Source organism: Salmo salar, chromosome 01 (genome assembly GCF_965601325.2).
Source record: "Salmo salar chromosome 01, fSalSal1, whole genome shotgun sequence".
Taxonomy (NCBI): Eukaryota; Metazoa; Chordata; class Actinopteri; order Salmoniformes; family Salmonidae; genus Salmo; species Salmo salar.
The window spans coordinates 30,938,502-30,959,756 of NC_138291.1; the positions used below are offsets into that span (position 1 = coordinate 30,938,502).

Genomic DNA, 21,255 nt, shown 5'->3' on the forward strand with positions numbered 1-21,255 from the left:
TAAAAGCTTGGGTCAATACCCATGATTTGCCCTATTTAAATTGTGAAGCGCGTCCACGGCACCACGAAATCGCGAATACAAGGGTCCTTGGGATCCACAATCTTAGGGACGTCCCTACCGCATTGAAGTTTACGTTTTAAATGGTTAAGGTATGGGTTATGGTTACGTACGCGTTATGGGTAGGGGTTCACGTTAGGGTTAGGGTTTAGAGTAGGGACGTCCATCGATAAACTGACCTGAATACAAGCGCAGTCCCGTTGAAATCGTGAGTGCGTCACCCATGCGTGCGCGTTCGCGAGCACTTCATAGATCTATCATTAACCGGATACTACTTGAGATAGCGGAGGTTCCAGGACGACTAGCTACGAGAAAAAGCCTCTCATCTAAAACGTGTTTGCCGAGCATTGTAAAGTATCACCTGATCTTTTAACCGGCCTTGTTGCTGCCTTCGACAGGAAAACGTGATACACGTGTTTCTTTTATGGGAATAAGCAATAACTGTCATGATGCACGAGCTGCTGCTTGAAAGCATAGGAAGCTTGCTATATGGCTAACGTTAGCTAGCTAGGAACGGGTAATTTATAGTAAATACACAGTGCTCTATATTGAATCAACATGGCACACAATATTATAACGCAAATTGGACAACTCTGTAATTATCTCCAAGACCCGATTCATGTAGCAAGGTTTCAGCAGATTTGCGGTGTGAGCGGGACGTTTTCAAGGAACCCAGCAGAGACCAAAGAAGTGGAGCGAGCTCGCTTGCACAACAACAGCATTAGTCATCTCCAGGGTGAAAATGAGAAATGCACTGTCAACGGAGGTGAAGGGGAGAAAACCAAGAGTCTTCGGCAGAGAAAAGTCACCTCGCCGGGGAAAAGTTTGGAACAGGAAGGAGTAGACAATGCTTCTCAGAACGGGGCAGTGGTCACTCCTGCGGGGAAAACGGTCGGGCACATCGGGAGCGGTTGCCGCCTCGCAAGATCCAGTGATGTCGGGGTACGGGACCTCAAAGAAAACGGCTCAAGTGGCGTCAACGGGTCCAGGGTGGAATGCACCTCTGAGACACCTGATGAACGGATTAGTGAGAACCCCAGTCCTAAGACTACTGTCAAGCCGCTGCGCAAAAATTCCTTGACAGGCGATGTGGGCCAGGAGTTTTTAATCGAGAACAAGTTTTTGTACTACCTGTTCACCTTAGGAACTGAGCTGGGCAACGAGCTGTTTTACATCACCTTCTTCCCGTTCATCATATGGAACGTGGACGCTTACGTAAGCCGGCGACTGATCGCCGTCTGGGTTTGGGTCATGTACCTTGGCCAGAGCACCAAGGATGTCATTCGGTCGTCCAGGCCAGCCTCACCGCCCGTGGTCAAGGTGGAGATGTTCTACAACTCTGAGTACAGTATGCCCTCAACACACGCCATGTCAGGCACGGCCATCCCCTTCTCACTGTTACTGCTGACCTACGGCCGTTGGGAGGTAAAGTTTTGCTGTGTTATTGTTTTCAGTTAGGAGGAGGAAGTATCAATGCACAGTTTGACCAAATTGCTTCCCCACTTGACAGTGTTTTCATGGAACTGGCAGCTATGGAGGAAAACATCAAGTTTCAACATCAAGTTCCTCTTAGTCACCCCACTATAAGTGGCGTCTTCAACTTGTTAAAGTTACAGTTGTAAGGGTCAAATGTCCTCAAGGCTGCTACAGCTGACAGTCATGCAAATATGAAGCCCTTGTTCTATGGATTTGTTTGTTGATGTTACTGTCACTTGTGAATTTTTTTTTTTTTTTTTGACCAAACATTGAACTTCAACCTCCTCAAGCAGCGTAGCTACACTAAGGGTTAATTATACAATTATATCAGAGAGTTATACAGTGCCTCAGACATGATTCCTTTCAGTGTGCAGTTGCAGAAGATATTGCATTACTCCCACAGTCGGTGCTCATTTTTAGTCTTTTGTAAGCCCCTGGCCTTATTACTCATTGTCTTATACCAAATCATCATGAAGCATGAAAGAGCCAAAGGAAAGGAAGGAGTGCTTCATGGCTCCACTGTCATTACAGTACACTGCCTTCTTCCCCTACGCTGCCTGTAGGCTACATCCCTCCTATACATTCCCTGTTTCCTCGTACAGTATGCAAATGTTGACATCATAGTCTGTAAGGTATACACCTGGCCATATGGTCCCTACTCTTATTATTACTCATTTATTAACTTTTTTAATTGACCAGGTTAGCTGATAGAGAACATACTCTTACTTACAGTAACGTTGGGAAAAGAGTTGCCGGGTTTGACCTACTCCTTCTGGCAGCCGAGTTCTAAAGAGCTCTGCTGGAGAATCATTTCAGAGGCGACAATGATGCTGTCTGAATCATGCCATGAGTGCAGGGGAGGGATTGATGTATGTGCACTGCTCACTGTCTGTTTGCCCGGAGATAAGAGAGGAACCAAGCCTCCTGCAGGTCATCAGATAAGCCATTCAAATCTTTTGCCTCAGCAAGTTATGCCACGGGCCCAGCCATTGTGTTGTTTCAGATTTGACTCAAAAAGACAGTCCTCTCAACATGATAGGTCTATCATACTCTTTCATTAGGCTGTTTTTGTATCGTCCTTACAGTTCTCTCTCTGACTTGCTCTGGCATGCCGTAGTCTTCATGCGGAATGCCTGCCGCTGACTTGCCTGAGCAGAGCAAGTATTTGGGATGTGCTGCAGACCCCCTCCTAACACAGTCTTTCCGGCCCTGCACAAGTAATTAGAGCCAGATGTCTCTCTGTATGAAGACGCTGGCAGTGAGAGGACAGCCAGAGGGAGAGGCAACCAAGGTCCTCTGTGGGACAGATCTAATACATGGAGAAAAACATTTCCCTGGCAATAGGCTGCTACAGGCCTGGTTGGGAGGACAACCATTCAAACCATGTTTACAGATGTGACCTTTTTATTTTGGCTGTGTTGATATAACACAGAAAGCTGCTGTAGACTTTGCACTGACAATCCAGTCCCGTCTCTGTCAGCATCTCAACTGAGTAATGTAGGGATCCACCACCACCGAGTGATCACAGAGCTACAAGCCCAGCAGAGATCCTTCTCAATAACAAGCGGCCAGTGAACCACAAGCTGCACACAGCATAGTGCTGTACACACACCACCTCCATAAATGTTTGCATGACTTAGCCGCAGTATGACCACACACCAGAGCATAAGAGGTCTCTCAGTGGGCTTCCAAGCCAAACAAGCATGTTAACATGGATGTGGCCCTGTGGGGCCGCTCAACAGATAGTCCATGTGTTGACAGGGTTGTTTGGACAGTCTTCCACCACAAGGCTTGTGATTTTATCAACCCCCTGCTCTCTGCTCCCACAGACACACTGACCTCAGGGCAGTTTAGGAGGGCAGGCAGTAGGCCAGCAGGCAGTAGGCCAGCAGGCTATGTGAATGTGTGTGGCCTGGCTTTGTGTCTACTACACACTCAAATGAGCTTTTTCTCTCCCTCTTTCGCTCTCTGTTCCCCTAGTGTTTCCCCTAGTGTTTCTCACTCTCTTGTTCACTGGATGGACTAATTACTTTTAATTTGACACTGAAATCTCCAACCATATGTGTGTTCAGTTCTGCAGAGGAACCAGTAGTGTGCTGTGAATCCAGTATGACGATGTGTGTGTTCAGTTCTGCAGAGGAACCAGTAGTGTGCTGTGAATCCAGTATGAGGATGTGTGTGTTCAGTTCTGCAGAGGAACCAGTAGTGTGCTGTGAATCCAGTATGACGATGTGTGTGTTCAGTTCTGCAGAGGAACCAGTAGTGTGCTGTGAATCCAGTATGAGGATGTGTGTGTTCAGTTCTGCAGAGGAACCAGTAGTGTGCTGTGAATCCAGTATGACGATGTGTGTGTTCAGTTCTGCAGAGGAACCAGTAGTGTGCTGTGAATACAGTATGACGATGTGTGTGTTCAGTTCTGCAGAGGAACCAGTAGTGTGCTGTGAATCCAGTATGATGATGTGTGTGTTCCGGCAAGTTTAGGCTCCACTCTGGTTAATTAAGTCATCATCTTGATTTCCCCTCAAGGTTTCAGTTCCAGATGAGTGGGAGGAAGGACAACCGGGGGAGGTTACAGGGATTCTGTGTAAACCTCAGCAGTCCTCTCCCTCTATCTCTCTCTTTTTATGGACCAAGTGCACTCCATCTGATAAGAAAATGACTCAAGTGGCATGCTGTGTAGAAAAATGCATAATCCTCGTGTGACTGAATGATGTGTATTTACATTTAAGTCATTTAGCAGACGCTCTTATCCAGAGCGACTTACAAATTGGAACAATGTCCTAGCTTTTCAAAGAAGCAAGAACAACACCTTATTTCGGGAAATTGCAAACATTTCCAAATGACCTGAGCTGTTCAGCTATTTAGCCCCCCTTCTTTTGAGTACTAGCCCAAAGGTCTGTCAAATCAATTTCAATGAGCATTGCTGAGAAGTGTATCGCCTATGCCTATATATCACATTTCAAAGTCTTTCCATGGAGGGCTGAGTGTACGGGTTTTTGCTTCTCCCTTGTACTTACTCACTGATTAGTAAGGAACTCCCCTCACTTGGTTGTCTAGGTCTTAATTCAAAGGAAAAACCAAAAACCATGCATTTGACACCCCTGCTATAGATCAGGGGTTGACGTATTCTATTGAAGTATAATTTAATCTATGCTTTCTCCTTCCTCATCCCTCTCTTACTCTCTCTCTCTACAGTACCCCTTCATGTTTGGGTTCACTCTGGCAATGTGCTGGTGTGTGCTGGTCTGCATAAGCCGCATCTACATGGGTATGCACTCCATCCTGGTAAGTCTACCTTACATGGCCGATTTAATTAGGGCCGATTTCAAGTTTTCATAACAATCGGTAATTGGCCTTTTTGGATGCCGATTACATTGCAATCCACGAGGAAACTGCGTGGCAGGATGACCACCTGTTATGCGAGTGCAGTGTCAAAAGGACCTTGTGGCTGCAAGGAGCCAAGGTAAGTGGCTAGCTAGCATTAAACTTATCTTATAAAGAAACAATCAATCTTCACATATCACTAGTTAACTACACATGGTTGATGATATTACTAGTTTAACTAGCTTAACCTGCGTTGCATATAATCAATGCGGTGCCTGTTAATTTATCATCGAATCACAGCCTACTTCACCTTCGCCAAACGGGTGATTTAACAAAAGTGCATTCGCGAAAAAAGCACAATCGTTGCACAAATATACCTAACCATAAACATCAATGCCTTTCTTTAAATCATTACATAGAAGTATATCTTTTTTAAACCTACATATTTAGTTAAAAGAAATTCATGTTAGCAGGCAATATTAACTAGGGAAATTGTGTCACTTTTCTTGCGTTCAGTGCAAGCAGAGTCAGGGTATATGCAACAGTTTGGGCCGGCTGGCTTGTTGCGAACTATGAACTAATTTGCCAGAATTTTACATAATTATGACAAAACATTGAAGGTTGTGCAATGTAAGAGAAATATTTAGACTTAGGGATGCCACCCGTTCGATAAAATACAGAACGGTTCCGTATTTCACTGAAAGAATAAACGTTTTGTTCTCGAAATGATAGTTTCCGTATTTGACCATATTAATGACCAAAGGCTCGTATTTCTGTGTTTATTATAATTACGTCTATGATCTGATATTTGATAGAGCAGTCTGACTGAGCGGTGGTAGGCAGCAGCAGGCTCGTAAGCATTCATTCAAACAGCACTTTACTGCGTTTGCCAGCAGCTCTTAGCAATGCTTGAAGCACAGCGCTGTTTATGACTTCAAGCCTATCAACTCCCGAGATTAGATTGGCAATACTAAAGTGCCTATAAGAACATCCAATAGTCAAAGGTATATGAAATACAAATGGTATAGAGAGAAATAGTCGACGCGTCATCATTCCTATAATAACTACAACCTAAAACTTCTTAACTGGGAATATTGAAGAACTGGGAATATTGAACCACCAGCTTTCATATGTTCTGAACAAGGAACTTAAACGTCAGCTTTTTTACATGGCACATATTGCACTTTTACGTTCTTCTCCAACACTGTGTTTTTGCATTATTTAAACCAAATTGAACATGTTTCATTATTTAATTCAGACTAAATACATTTTATTTATGTATTATATTAAGTTAAAATAAGTGTTCATTCCGTATTGTTGTAATTGTCATTATTACAGTTTTTTATATTGCTGGCTTTCAAGACATGCCAGCAGTGAACAGTCCTGAATCAACTAGCTGAGTGGTTGATAGTAGAGGTCGACCGATTCTGATTTTTCAATAAAAAAAATAGGCCGATTTAACCGGTATCGGCTTTGAAAAATCAGAATTGGTCGACCTCTACTATCAACCACTCAGCTAGTTGATTCAGGACTGTTCACTGCTGGCATGTCTTGAAAGCACTTGAATTTGATACCTAATCTATGTGAAACAGTATCTAAACCGTAATGTCACCTTGTCCTGAGCTTCGTGTCAGGCGCTGGCTCTACTCTGACTTCTCCCAGACTGCCTGTAGGTTATAGACACCTCAGTAGAGGCCTGTATTGGACAGTTACAACACTGCAAAAAAGGATTTCTTTGGGAGGGGAGAGCATAGTGATTCTGCAGTAGATCAAATGATTATAGGCATTTTAGGGAAGAGAGGGCTTATCACATAAAAAGCTGATGATCTGGTAAGCCGGAAGAGGGGTTCTGACCCCCACATGGCAGGCAACATGTTGGTCTATGGAGGTGGTCTCTCTATACCACATACCCACAAAGGCTGGTGCTGGTGGCCCTCAACTACTTCCAGCTAGAAGTTGGGACAACATGAGAGAGGTTGTTGGTAATTTTACATATTCTAGGTTACTCTATGATCATAGGGACTAAAACCAATCTCCCATAACAGGAACCAGTGGAGAAATAACTAGTCCCAGCACCAGAAAGATACTAAAATAAATGCATTGGATTGAAACAGTGGCTTACTATGGGATGCATTCAGGCACCGTTTATAAACACTACTCCACTCTGTGTCGTCTACCACACAACTCCATGGGCATCCTGGCAGAGTATAAATGACTGTACCAGTAGACTTGTTTAGTCTGTCTGCCACTGAGCTTTAGGGAAATGAGAACATTACAGATTTATATTTGCCTTCGTGTAGTGCCTTGAGGTCTACAGTGCAGTCCCATCTGTCCTAAACGCGGCAATGCTGTCGTCAGGGTGTGAGAAGAGTATGAGTATTTATCCTGAAACTTTCTTTGAAGAAGAAAGTAAAGGCCATTTCTAGTATTTTCTCCAAACTTTTTATCCCAAAATGTTTTTTTTTCTTCTCTTATGTAATAGAACACACAGCTCAGATATGGCAATAGGCCCATCTGGAGAGTGAGACTAGTAGCGATGAGTTATGCTGTCTGTCCTAATATGGACCTGCCTTTTGGCCCCCATTTTTAATCTAAGCACCAGAGAGACAGAGCTGTGCATGTTTGACTCGGTGGCTGTTTGTGAGTGACAGAGTGTCTGTGTTTTTCAGAACGTGTGCGTTTGTTTCCACAGCTCCAATTAAGTCCCAAGGGGTGATGTTGTTGTCGCTTACTGGTATGATGTCATTGACCTGGTTGGCTGCAGTGTTGCGTTTGACTGCCGGTCGCCCGGGCAACCGTTGCTTTGGTGATGCCTGTATCATGTCTCAGGGAGTTGACTGATGGACTGATACAGTGCAGTTAACTAGGCACAGGCAAGGGAGTTAGTAGTTACTCAGCCCCAGGCAGTAACCCTGTATAGCCTCTCTCCTCCTCCTCTATAGCTTCACTGACCCCCTCATGTACACTGTTGATCTGTGTCTCTCTGTACAGGACATGGGGGGGCTTGTTTCCAGCTCATATAAGCCTTTAATGGCAGAGCTAACGCTGTTAATGGGGCTAAATGTTGTGTCTGGGGGACATTATATCAGAAACTGTATTCTGGGGTCTGCTGGAGTGTAGAACATCCATTTGTGGTCTCTGACCACTGCCAGGCTTCACTGCTTAATGTGTTCTGTATCAACTTAAGATCTTATCTCGCTCAATGAATACGCTTCCCCCTCTTTTCCTACACAGGAATGGTTTGAAATGTAGCTAAAGGAATTACCGTAGGTATGCCAGCACCATCTTCTCCACCATCTGAGAGGCTAACAAAGGCTGGTCCTCCAGGCCTGTCTCTCATTAAGCTGGGAATATACAGTCATTGGAACTAATGAGGCTTGATAGCTGATCCTATTAAGTCATTTAGGATCTAAGAGGTAATACAAGAGACCAGGAGTTGTCTATTCTCTATCCTCCTCCCAGGCTTTCTGTAATGGTAGGCAATGTAGGACCTATGTCATAAATGATTCTGTGGGTTGCATGCCACAGTTCACAGTATTTCTCTATAGGCTTTATGAATTCTGGTTTGGCTGGGGTTAGAGTGAGCACTGAGTACCACTAGATTAATGCTAGTGTAATGTCACATTTTCAGGGTGTCTGAGTTTAGCCTAGTTAGACCAATGGAGACAGCGGTTGGGACAGACTAGTGAAAGCATTCACAACGAGATACTAATTCTTAATGATTAAAAGAGAAAAGGTGATAACATTACAAGGGCATTGATAAGGATATAAACTCTAGTGACCCTCCCTACCTATGGAATATTTCCTGCTACTTTTCTTTCTGTTGACTTCACAGTTAACAGTCAAACTTTGGACCAGAGGAGCCAGAGGCATGCCTGGTAAAGCCTTCACTGTCATTGACATTGAAGGATATTGTGATTTATTTTAAAGTCCCTGCATTTGAAATTAATACAGTGTAATATAATCAATCTTGAATAATACAAATATTGAACTTGTATGGACAAGTTCCCCCTTCACTTCCGACATTCAATTGGGTATTGATACTTATTATGGGTACATAGGTTACTGTGAGAGGCTGTAACAGGTTTTCAGTTAGCCGGGCCAAAAAACGAACAAAAGAAAAGCCGAGAAATAAAACTTTTGCCGGCCAAAATCACCGGGGGGGGAAATCCCATTCCAAAATAATGCTTTTTATTCATTAATGGAAATGCATTTCACCGTCATGTTTATCGGACTATAGGTTCATTTGCAATTTGTGGAATTAAATTGGTCTGTGTGTATTTCTGTTAGTCATCGTGTTACTTATTTATCCAACACAACTATCACACGTACACAGAATACAGAGCCTATTTTGAGGGGGATTTCTCCTGCAGCTCCTCAGCTGGTTGCTGCTGGAGTAAAACATGTGCTTTTATAAGACCATTAATTGCACAACACTTCTAAATGCAATAGTGTGTTAAAAACAGTTGGTGCATGATTAAAAAGAGCTACTATTTTTTTCTTCTTCTCAACTTGTAATTGAAGCGCGTCTCCCATTCAAGTGTAGGCAACAGGCTATTAGCACGTCACCCACCCCTTTACAATGTGAGCTGGAGGCAGTATACATTTTTAAAACAGGCTACTTAATGGTTTGAAACCTGAATGTTCTATTTCATGTTATGAGGCATGTCTTACCTCACTGATCTATAGGTAAAATCCGACAATGGAAACACGGAGGCAGTTATTTTATAAAGACTTCATAGGCGGCGCGTGAGTTTAAAGTTTTGGGAAACAAACAATTTATCCTACCATTAGTACTGTTCTGCATGCCAGTTATGATTTTCATATGCGCATTTTCGTGGAACAATTTTATTTCATTAATAACACTTTCGTTTCTCAAAATCATTGTCACCTAGTTACTAAAAAAATCTGAATGAAAATGACAAAAACGTTAAAAGTAAACTAATGAGAGATCACCAGCCTCTGCCATATGGACACATTGATACACGGTAGTGATTGGCGGCTATAGAAATGAGCGCATGGAACTCATAGCCTACAGGCCAATGCAGCAGTAGGCCTATAACTTCCATTGCTCTTTCACACCGAGGATTGGTGATTATGGAAGAGTAGATTGTTGGAAAGATCTTATTGTGAGGAACTATAGTTTTTTTAAAATATATGTTATCATTTGCAATGCAGTAGGCCAGGTATTTCTATGCGTGCTCAGGCGCGTGCGCTCACTCAATATTATCAGGAGAGAACCAGACAAATGCTAATTGTTCACATGGAGCACTCCAAACAAAATACAATGGGGAAAAAAGGGACAAATCTTGTAAATTATGGTTATGAAATAAACCAAAATGTGTTTCTCACAAGTGGAGCAGGTTGTGAACTCTGCTAACAACGTTTCCACTCCGATACTGAGAACAGTAAATTACTGTAATTAATACATGCTTTAACAGAAATGAATGTAACCAAATGACGGGATTAACAGTCCATTTACTGCTGGTGTTATATGTAATGGGGAATTTATTTTAAAAAAAATATCAAAAGGCAAACAATTCACACAAATAAATAATGAAGACCTAATGAGACGGCTAAGCCATTCTGGAGAGAGACTCGCCAATATCTTTGACATGCACCCCTCCGCTTCCTCTTGTCTCAACATTTTTAAATGATACTCAAGACACATTATCTTAACACATATTTTCAATTTTTTTCACTGACAACCGCAACTCAATCAGCTAGGCCTATTTCCACATTCGCTGCCCAAATTGTGGGCTTCCCAAATAGGCATAGGCCTACGAGCTTGTGGTTTGAAAAGAAGATAATGATCGTAGATCCCTCTGTGGCTAAGTCATGCTTTCTGATGAATTATTTTGAATGATTGTATTTATTTTTGTATAGACAGGAGTAATTATATAATTTTGGAAAATGTATTTCCATTTACTTCCCTATTGGACCCATGCCATTTCTCTCCTGTTCTGTATTTTGTTGTCCAGAAGCCAAAGGCACAATCCTCATCATATTAGCAACACATCCTAGTTGTTGAATTTTTAGATTCCCCCTCCTAATCTCTGTCACATATGGAACCACTGTCAGGTGTGCTGTTTACAACTGTGTTTTCCTGTGAATTGATTTTTAGCAAATGTTTGAAAATGAGGTTTTATTGCCTGCTTCATTACAGGAGTTGCATGTTCTGTTAAGATGCATTACCATTATCTAAATGTGATTTTAATTCTGGGCACCGTGGGTGGACCCTACTGGGTTATGCAGCCAATGCATATGGGTCTGGTAAATTTCTCAAATGGCGGTAAATTAAAATCTTCCCGGTCATGTTGTCCGGCGCCACATTTTCCTAACAGAAACCCTGTCAGTAGTGGAAATAGAAGCTGGTCTGAAAGTGCTTCTTAAAGCTAATTCACTGTGTACATCTGGCCTTTCTCGCCTCTGGAGCTCTGAAAGCCCCTTTGATTGTAACATGTGGCCTTGCAGTATTTAACCTGTTGAGGTCACACACAGACGCTGCCAAGTGCCAACACGTGAACGTGGAATGACTTTGACATGGCTGTAGTAGACACGTGTAGGCCAGGGTGGGTTAATGACTGACAGCATGGAGAGCGGGGTAGAGGTAGGATGATTTATGCCCACTGGGCACAGATGACATTTCAACATCTATTTTGTATTTCATTTTGGTTGAGTTGTCAGCTAATGTGAAATCAACAACAAAAAAATGTCACCATGTCATTGGATTTAGGTTGAAAGTGGTGTGAAAAGACTAAATATCCTTACGTTGATGACTTTTTGCAAATCCAATCAGTTTTCCACGTTGAGTCAATGTCATCACATAAAATTATTTTGTAGAAATTACGTGGAAACAATGTTGATTCAACCAGTTTTTGTCCAATGGGTGGAGTGTAAATAGTTAACTGTCCTGAGCCCTATACTATGAATCAGGTACTGTATGAGGAGTGAGGTAGCTTTGGTCCCCTGCTAGCACATTTGGTTCCTTGGGAATGTACGTTTTTGATTTCCCATTGGTTCTGGGAACGAAGCCATACGCTTCCTAACCGGTAAAACTGAAAGTTGTTTAAACGTTCTGAGAATGGAATTGAAAACTTTGCATCTTCTGGGAACATTTATTTTTAAGTTGTAGGGAGGTTCTGAGAATGTTTTACTCTGGTTCCTAAAGTTCCTAAAGGTTTTATTAACGCTCTGAAAACAGAAATTGTTATTTTGAGTTTTAATAACTTCCTTTCACTGAATGTTTCAATAAGACTTTTAATAACAATACTAGTTTATTTGGCGCTAACTTTTTTTAAACTCCAAACACATTTTTTATTGTGACACGGCATCAGTGAGATTCAAACCTATAATCTTCTGTTCTATATCCATGAAATTAGTCCACTGCGCCACCAGGATGGTGATTGCACCACCAAGATGGAGCTAGCATGCATATTTGTTTTACACATACAAAGCTGTTCATTTTAGTCTATTCAAACAGACCCCATTTCAAAGGAAAGCACTCATTAAGATCAGGTGAGGCCATTTAGTTGGCATGGCCAAAACACCTGAACACACTTAACAAAATGGAGGATAGAGAGGTTTTTGTTGATGCTGAGAACGGAATGTATGTTTGTAAATGACATTCTTAAAACATTCTCTGATCATTACTCGTTTTCTTGTGGTTTTTATAGAACATTTTTTGAACGTTCTCAGAACAATTTGAGAACTACATGACTAAATAAAACCATGAGGAACCTGTAGGAAACGTTATGCGGCAGTACTGAAATTCCCACAGAAGAACATTGTTTCTTAACGTTCTCTGAACTGTTTGAGAATGTTCCCAATGGCAAACCAGTTCCTAGAACATTACCAACACTGAAATTAATTTGGACTTTTAGGATACGTTCTGTTAAAGCAATGAAATGCCAAGAAAATAACATTTTATTAAATGTGCTGAGAATGTTCCAAAGCCAAGCAATTATCCTGCACCATTGTATGCAAATTAACCATAGGACAACCACACTCTCACCAAGCTCTTAGAAACTGGCTGGGTCAACTCTGAGTTCAACTTGGGATAACCGGTCATACGAAAGTTTCTCACCTTTTAGCCAGGTAAATTTCCATGGCAACGAATCCTTCAGAACTGACCTGCTCTGCGGCAGGCTAACTCACTGCTAACTCTTACACTGAATAAAATAACTGAGCAAATTAAATCAGATTCCCCTCCCTCTTGCAAAGATTGTGCCATCATCCCGTTCATTTCAGGAAGACGATTAAATCAGAGACGGAAGCGTACGCAAGACATCCCACTCCCTCTATTTATTTTTTCTGGTTCAAATACAGTCAATGAAATACGCAGACCAGACCCAGCTCCTAATGCTTGGGTGCCTATGGGAGAGCCACCCCATTAAGCAGACCAGAACTGACCTATCTTTTCCAATGGTAAACAGCTTGAGTGGGACATCTTCATTTATCCACCATCTTTGATTAAATATTTAGTTTTTTTGTGATAGAAATAGTAATATTAAAATATCTATCACATTACACCTTTAGTAATGACAGGATGCAATTGAAAGTTCACTCACAGTAAAACCTTTGTATGACTTTATAAAATAATTGTACCGATAGGAGTGGGGGGGGGGAAGGTGGTTGTGCATTGATAAATGAATGACGGCACTTCTAATAGCCTATTTCATACCATAGCCTGCTGAATTTGCAAGATAACTTTTCTTTCATGTTGATTTCTGGGGGAAAAATGAAACTGACACTAACTCGACCATGGATTGATGGTTATGCATTGTTTCAATGAATAGTTTGGCCATGTGCGACATGTATGGGCAGTAACAAGCCAGCTTGAGTTAGCGGCAACTGCATGATCAATATCCACCTTCGTAGTATGGATGAAGCCTGAGTTGGAATGTGAAGCTAACTGAAGCTGGCTAACTTTATAAAAGTCTGAGTAGATCTAGCTTCCATCGTAGTTTACCCCTCTGGTTACTGAGCTGTATCTAGATAAGAGGTGTTTCACCATGGTTAAAGTGAAAATCAAACGTAGATTATAGCAGTCTTATGTAGTTGGACCCTGCTGCTACGTTCCCCATACTTTCCCAAGAAAATACTCACTGTAGAGAATGAGCTTTAAGGTTTATTGGACATGAGTCACATTAGACTGTTTGTGTGCATAGCCTTTGTTCGGTGGTCTCCATGGAATCGCACACTAAATGATAGTGATCTGGAACGTCAACTTCACTAAAACACACATGAGCACGCTTCATGACCCCTGGCCTGATTCTTTTCAGAATGGTGGGTTGTTCTCCTCAGCCAGTCCTTTTTCTGCACAACATGTCACACCACCACTTTATGGTCCTCACTAGTTTTTGGCTCATCCAACCCCCTCTTTGGAGGACAATTACTTTTTCTTTTTTTTTAATTAAAAATGTTTTTTTACAGATATTTTGTTACATATACATTATTCAGAGACTTCACATATATGGTACTTTTATACACAGTATTACATGGTAGGAATACAGTTTATTATACACGTCCAGTGGAAACATGGGATCTTTAGTGACCACAGTTGGGACACCCGTTTAAGGTCCCACCTTCTTCAATTTTATTGAGGAACATTCCATTATTTATTAGTACTTCAACATTATTAAAATGAAATGACTGTTGTAAAAGTGTATGATATAAAGTGAAAGTCAAGAATATGATGTATTACTATTAGAATGAAACACTAAGGAAACTAAGAAGGTTTCTCTGTCAAATAGAATTACTCCTCTGTGCTTGGAATGGAACCCCTTATGCTAGCTAGCTAGCTCATTTTAGATAACAATAGGGAAATTTAGCTACTAGAAAGGACAACTTACCCTTTTGCCAAAAACTTTTGTTATTTCTTAATGTTATGCATTTTAATGACGTTTGCAATTCTTGTTCCCGTATGTATTTATATTGTTATTTGGTCCTCAAACTTGAACTCGAGAGATGCCATTTAGAAAATGAGGCATTTCCCACAAACCGGCGTCGTCACACTCCCTCAACTGATTGGTCGAGTAGGCAGACCTTCTGACTTTGTGGCTGTGACAACCCCATGTCTTCCTCTATTGTGTCATTTTCAAATAAAAGCAAGACTTAAAAATCTGTCATACATTACTCACATGATTAAAGTATTGTTAAGATTATATGCATTTGTTAAGGAGTGCTGTCTGTATAATGTATACTTTGCTAAGTTGTTGATGTTGTTTCTAGGACATCATTGCTGGCTTCCTGTACAGCCTCCTGATCCTGGTGGTATTCCAGCCAGCGCTGGACCTGATTGACAACTTCAACCTGACATACCGCTACGCCCCCCTCATCATCATCTCCCTGCACCTGGGCATGGGCCTCTTCTCCTTCACCCTAGACACCTGGAGCACCTCGCGGGGCGATACAGCTCAGATCCTGGGCACTGGCGCTGGCGTGGCCCTAGCCTCCCACCTTAACCACTACCTTGGCCTCATGCCCGACCCCCCGCTGGACCAGCTGCCCCTATCCCCCCCGGCCCTCAGCGCCGCCCTGCTGGCCGTAGCCATGCTGAGGATGTGCCTGGGCGTCCTGGTGCTGCTGGCCATCAGGGCCCTCATGAAGGCCATCACCATCCCTCTGGTCTGCCGTATCACTGGTATCCCCAGTGGAGACGTAAGGAAGGCCCGGCAGCACATGGAGGTGGAGCTGCCCTACAGGTACATTGTGTACAGCGCGGTGGGCTTCAGCACCCTCTTCTTGGTGCCCCAGCTCTTCACCTACCTGCAGCTGTCATGATGAGAGAACCCTGTGGATCCCCCAGTCCCCTGTCCTCACCCCTGCTCATCTAAAACCAAGCCCATAGGAACATGGGAAATTCACACCTTACATATCCTGTACATCCACCCCCTATACCACTAACCTTTGTCCCTGCCAGTTCTAATGACAGAAACCTCTTATCAGGGAACTCCTATAGACTGATTTGACAGGATGTCAGCACTGATTACTAAATCCTATTCGCTTTATCTTACTTCAATTTTTTTTTGTCAATCAGAATTTGACCTCTTTATCTTAATTTCTAATTTTATGGTCTCAATTTTCAAGGAAACGCACTAATGATTTTGGGCATCAGAGCCCAAAGGTTATGGGACCAGACTAATATTTCACTCTATTAGTCACCCTTTACCAAACCGCACATACATTGTCTATCCTGAGTATTTATTTAAAATACTTTCTCTGCTTTTTTGTACTTGGGAGAAAATGAAGATTCCATTCTAATCTGATAAATTCAGTCTGCGTCCTGGTTGTGTTCTCTTATCTATTTTTCTAAAGGGCTCTTTTTATCTGTTATTATTGAAGATGATCTGTTGAGGTTTGAGTATATAGATTTTTACTCTGTACTGATGAGAGAAAAGCCATGACTGGGGCCGGGCACATATGATGCAGCGGTGTCACTGTGGGATATATAGAGGACAGGACATTAGCCCTATAAATCAGAGGGTTAAAGTGGGATTGTTTTGAGCGTCAGGAGGACTTGGCTCAGACACACAGTGAAGAACTTCCTGTTTTATAGGAGGGGATGCACCTGACCGCACGGAATCACTTCCTGCGCGTCTCGTGTTTGGAGGGGCCAAGGGAGGATTAGAGGAGATAACACCAACCCCAAGGGTAAAGGCAGGCGGCAGGGGTCTGACAGAGACTATAAATACGTATAGGAGCTACGTTCTGCTTAAATGCAGGTTCAGGACGTCTTTCGTTCAGAAACATTACTTGCATTCACAGAGGGATTTCACATGGAAAGCCCCCCAGCAGTAACTAAGCTAGACAGTTTATCTCCCAGGTGTACTTTAATGAACACTGGCAACTCTTTTCTCTCACTGTATGTTTCATCCCCTTGTTTCTTCGTCATGTCCCCCCCAACCGTACTCCCTCTCTACCTTCCTTTGCATCCTTCCTTTGTTCCATGTCCATAGTGACTAGACTAGAGCCACAGGCACTGAAGAGTGTAAAGTTACTCTTTCCTCAGTGTTCTTACTATATCTCTTTCCAGAAGTGACCAAGTCTTTCACTGCTTTAATGTGGTACATAATATATACTATATCATAGTATAGGTATACTATCATAGTATTGTATATTTTGTCTGGCTAATTGATTTGTTTGTTTTTTGGTTGTTTTTAACAAAACAAGAGTGCTGACCGGAAGAATGCCAGCAGTTTCCCACTAGCAGAGAAAAGCCTGAAAGGACTGGAGCCCGTTGCTGTGCTGATCACACTGATATAGCTATACTGTAGATACATCCATTATTGGAAAAACAATATTGTTCCTGGACCAACTGTCAAACAACAGAACTGTATCTTACCTTGGCCCACAGGGGCAGAGGCTTGATAAGAAAGCTATACTGTACATCCTAGTGTGGTTATGGAATACATATGATATACAGATGTCTATAGTACTGTCCTAATAGAAACCCAGCTAGCACATTTTGTTCCTTGTAAGTGGTGGGAACATATGTTTTTGGTTTCACATCGGTTGTGGGAACGAAGCCATATGTTTCCTGACTGTTAAAACTGAAGGTTTTTTTAAACGTTCTGAGAACGGAAGTGAACATTTTGCCTGTTCTGCGAACTTTTATTTTTAGGTTGCATGGAGGTTGTGAAAACGTTTTACTCTGGTTCCTTAAGTTTTCCTGGGAGGTTTTATTAACGCTCTGAGAACAGAAATTATACGCTATTTAATTTTGTTTTTAGTAACTTCCTTAATGCTAGCTTGTAGTGGGTTAACTTTTTTAACTCCAAGCATAGATAGGACACATGGAAAGGAATATCCTGAGGCATTAATCATGCAAATACATTTTTATTGTGACTGTTCTCTATCCATGTACTTAGTCCACTGCGCCACCAGGATGGAGCTAGTATGCCTTTTTCTTTTGTATATAAAGCTGTTCATTTTAGTCTATTCAAACAGACCCCATTTCAAAGGAAACAAGCATTAATTAAGATCAGGTGTGGCCAATTAGTGGGTGCGGCCAACACACCTGAGCAAACTTAACAAAATGGAGGATAGAGACAGTTTTGCTGAAAACGGAATGTATGTGTTTTTTAATAACATTCTTAGAACGTTCTCTGAATGTTTTCTTGTGGTTTTTATGTAAAGTTTTCTTAACGTTCTCGGAACAATTTGAAAACGTGACTTTAAATAGAACCATGAGGAAACTTGTAGAAAATGTTATGCTGAAGTACTGAAATTCCCACAGAAGAACGTTGTTTCTTAATGTTCTCTGAACTATTTGAGAACATTCCCACTGTCAAACCAGTTGTAGAACGTTCCTAGAGCATTACCAACATTAAAATTAAAGTAACCATGTTTGAACTCTTAGGAAACGTTCTGTTAAAGTAATGAAATACCAAGAGAATAACTTTTTTTGTCAACTTCTTTAAATGTGCTGTGAATGTTCCTAAGCCAAGCAACTATTCTGCACCATTCCCAGAAAGTTGTGGGAAGGTTGTATGCAAAATAACCATAGCACAGCCACGCTCTCACCAAACTCTAAGAAACATATAGTTTTGAGAATTGTATGTGCTAGCTGGGAATGCACTGTTTCCACAATGCACTGTTTGCTGGTCTGTCTGTGTCTTACTGGCCACTGTTGACCGGAAGCGCTCAGGAGACAGCTGTGTTGTGGCCTTGGCTTACGCGTGAGAGTTTGTTTTATTTGTGCTTGTCTCCTTCCATTTCAGTGAGAAGGAAGGTCATCTTTGTGGTTATTGTGAACAGACAGTACAGTACAGTGCTCTGATGTGATAATAAACTTGGACTAAAATAGAGCACATCATTCTGATCCTCTAATAAACAGTGTGGTTGGACCTGGACGGTCAGTTAATTTAGCACTACCATTTTATCTTGGCCAGGAAGTCTCCCTGCAGATTGAGGAACGATAAGTTCATTAGATCAATGCAGATGATAACTCAAGTTTCAAGTGTTATTAGTTGTATGTGCGGGATACGCATGGTATACATCGTCTAACAAAATGCTTACTTGCATGTGTGTTCCTTCTCGACAATGCAACAACAATAAGAAAAGATAAGATTACGAACATAAAGTAAACAGCAGTAGAATATGTATATTTTTTAGCATAAGTATCATATAGGAAGGCATAATTTATAGTCCAATATTTACGTGTGTATTGGGGAGGGGGGCAACTTCCTGATGCTGATTACAGTAGTTATTTCTATACTGAATTCTGAAGTGAATCTTAATCAGAAACTATTTTAAATAAATATTTTAAATAAATGTAAGAAATGATATGGTTAACTGTTGGGTTGTGTTATCTATGTCTTATTTCAAAGCATTTAGTTTCAACATGAAGATGTGACGCTTTCCAAGATATTCCTAATGACTTTCCAATCGAATGGTGATGTGATCACCGTTTCTTTTAAACTTTTCTACCAAATGAAAAGGGTTCAATGATGTAGCTTTAGTAGAACTCTGTTCTTACTACCCTAGTGCCTTTACTGTGTTTCAGGAAGGAGTTGTAACCTTTCATGTTTTTTGTAGCCATTGAATTGGAGAGTGGTGAGAGACATGTAAACCTGTTGTTGGGTTCAACCTATTTCAATTCCATTTTAATTATATTAAAAACTGTGTTTGCCTTTGCACTTGTAACTGCAGATTAGTTTGATTGTCATTACTACTTTAGTACTTTGTTCAAACAGCAGATGTTTGAAACAGTTATCCATGTTTTTCACTGTTACTTGTTTCCCTTTTGCTTCTCATTTTAATTTGAAGCATTTGGTCCTTAGTTCTTAATTTGTCAAACTGCATTATATAAGATATTTGCATGAACAAATCTTACAGATGCAGTATTTGTGATGATTTTTGACATGGCTACAACAAATGTCCATGTCAAATTGCTTGTTTTACAGAATCATCTTTTTATAGACCAAATAAATATTTATATTGAACTGTATTTAATATTAGAAATGTTTGTGAAACTGAGATTTCTTATCTGTCCACCTGAAAATCTCTTGATGATTCAGTTATTTGTTTGATCAAATGTTATTTGAAATGACCATTTTATGCAGTTTTGACATGGCAGGTAATTTTTTTTACAACCATTTTAATGGTTGGGTTCAATCTATGATGATGTTCATTCTATGAGGCTCTGATCTGTCAGACTGTATGAGTGAATTAATCAAAAGAATCTAGTGAATTAATCAAAACAAAGTGACTGTCCACTCCAGTCCATTTTTAACAATTTCAATAAAGATATGTAATTTTTGGTCACTTAGTGTCTGTGTCACTTTGAAATGGCTCTAGTTTTTACCATGTTGAAGGGACTTTTTTTTTGTCCTTTCTCTGCATTACCTCAGTCCTGTTGGTTCTGTATATTATGTAGATGTGTTTTTCTAAGCACTGTGAAGACATGCAGCAAAGTTTCCAATCTGTGCTGCCAAGGTTGTCAGGAACAGTGAAAACATGCTTCAACCACTGGCCCAAGATAAAATATATTTTCTTCTGCAGTGAGGCATGCTGATGCAAGCGAAGCATGTGGGACTTGGTCAACCTTGCTGAATGTTTTGGAACACTTGCTGTACCTTGCCTGCAGTGCTTACACACTCACGCTGCACCAGCAGCCAGCTAGGCCACCTGCTACTAGCCAGCCTCACAGCAGTCCACAGTTCACCAGCAGTATACGATCATGCAACTGGCGTCACAAAACAGACCGACAGCAGGATAGCACCTAGGCTATATAATCTCTCCCCCACATTGGGAAACACTCATCTGATATCCAGAACTGCACATTACTTAGACTTGTAGTGAGGGGAGGACGGCTCATAGTGAATGGAATGGTATCAAACACATGGAAAATCAGGTGTTTAATGTGTTTGAGACCAATTCCCTTCCAACCATTACTATAAAGTGCCACCAGCCACCACTGACACACACCACCTCTGTATTTCACCAGGCAGCTAGAGGAACAACACTAAAAGTGCCTCAATGGCCTTTTCTTATTTGGTTTGCTCAACTGCTGCGTCCTCTCCTCTGTCCTCTCTCACCTATCAAAACTCTTCTGCGAAGGACTCTGGTAGGATACAGATGACTATCCTCAATGAAAGGTGGCTATCGAGAAGGGGATTCCACTCTTCTGTTTGCCTACTCACAAATAGACACTCTTCCTCGACCACTTATCGGTTTCCGAGTCACAGAGGAGAGAGGACAAAGGACGTACATTTTCCTAAAAAGGAAAAAGACAATAACAGCCTTGTCACTATCCACAGCCTCCTCTTTCTACCATCTGGGCATCCCATACAATAATGTTGTCTCTCTTTCGCTCTCTCTGTTTCTCTGTGGGAGAGTTGAGGGCTCTCAAGGAACAGCCATGCAGATAAAAGGCTCTCATTTTCTCTCCCA

The 21,255-nt window shown here is 41.5% G+C and overlaps 1 protein-coding gene across 1 annotated transcript; it reads left to right on the forward strand.

Moving 5' to 3' along the window:
* The first annotated feature begins 301 nt into the window (after positions 1–301).
* sgpp1b (sphingosine-1-phosphate phosphatase 1b) lies at positions 302–20,127 on the forward strand. The gene is made up of 3 exons (XM_014190072.3): positions 302–1,482; positions 4,729–4,818; positions 15,091–20,127. Exons 1-3 carry the CDS (start codon positions 616–618, stop codon positions 15,640–15,642), a joined length of 1,509 nt encoding a protein of 502 aa, XP_014045547.2. The 5' UTR covers positions 302–615; the 3' UTR covers positions 15,643–20,127.
* The last annotated feature ends 1,128 nt before the right edge of the window (positions 20,128–21,255 follow it).

Excerpts from the sequence above, each read along its gene's own strand:
- sgpp1b (XM_014190072.3), top strand. The coding sequence starts at position 616 with ATGGCACACAATATTATAACGCAAATTGGACAACTCTGTAATTATCTC. Across the intron at positions 1,483-4,728 it reads TGACCTACGGCCGTTGGGAG|TACCCCTTCATGTTTGGGTT; the intron begins GTAAAGTTTTGC and ends CTCTCTCTACAG. Across the intron at positions 4,819-15,090 it reads TGGGTATGCACTCCATCCTG|GACATCATTGCTGGCTTCCT; the intron begins GTAAGTCTACCT and ends TGTTGTTTCTAG.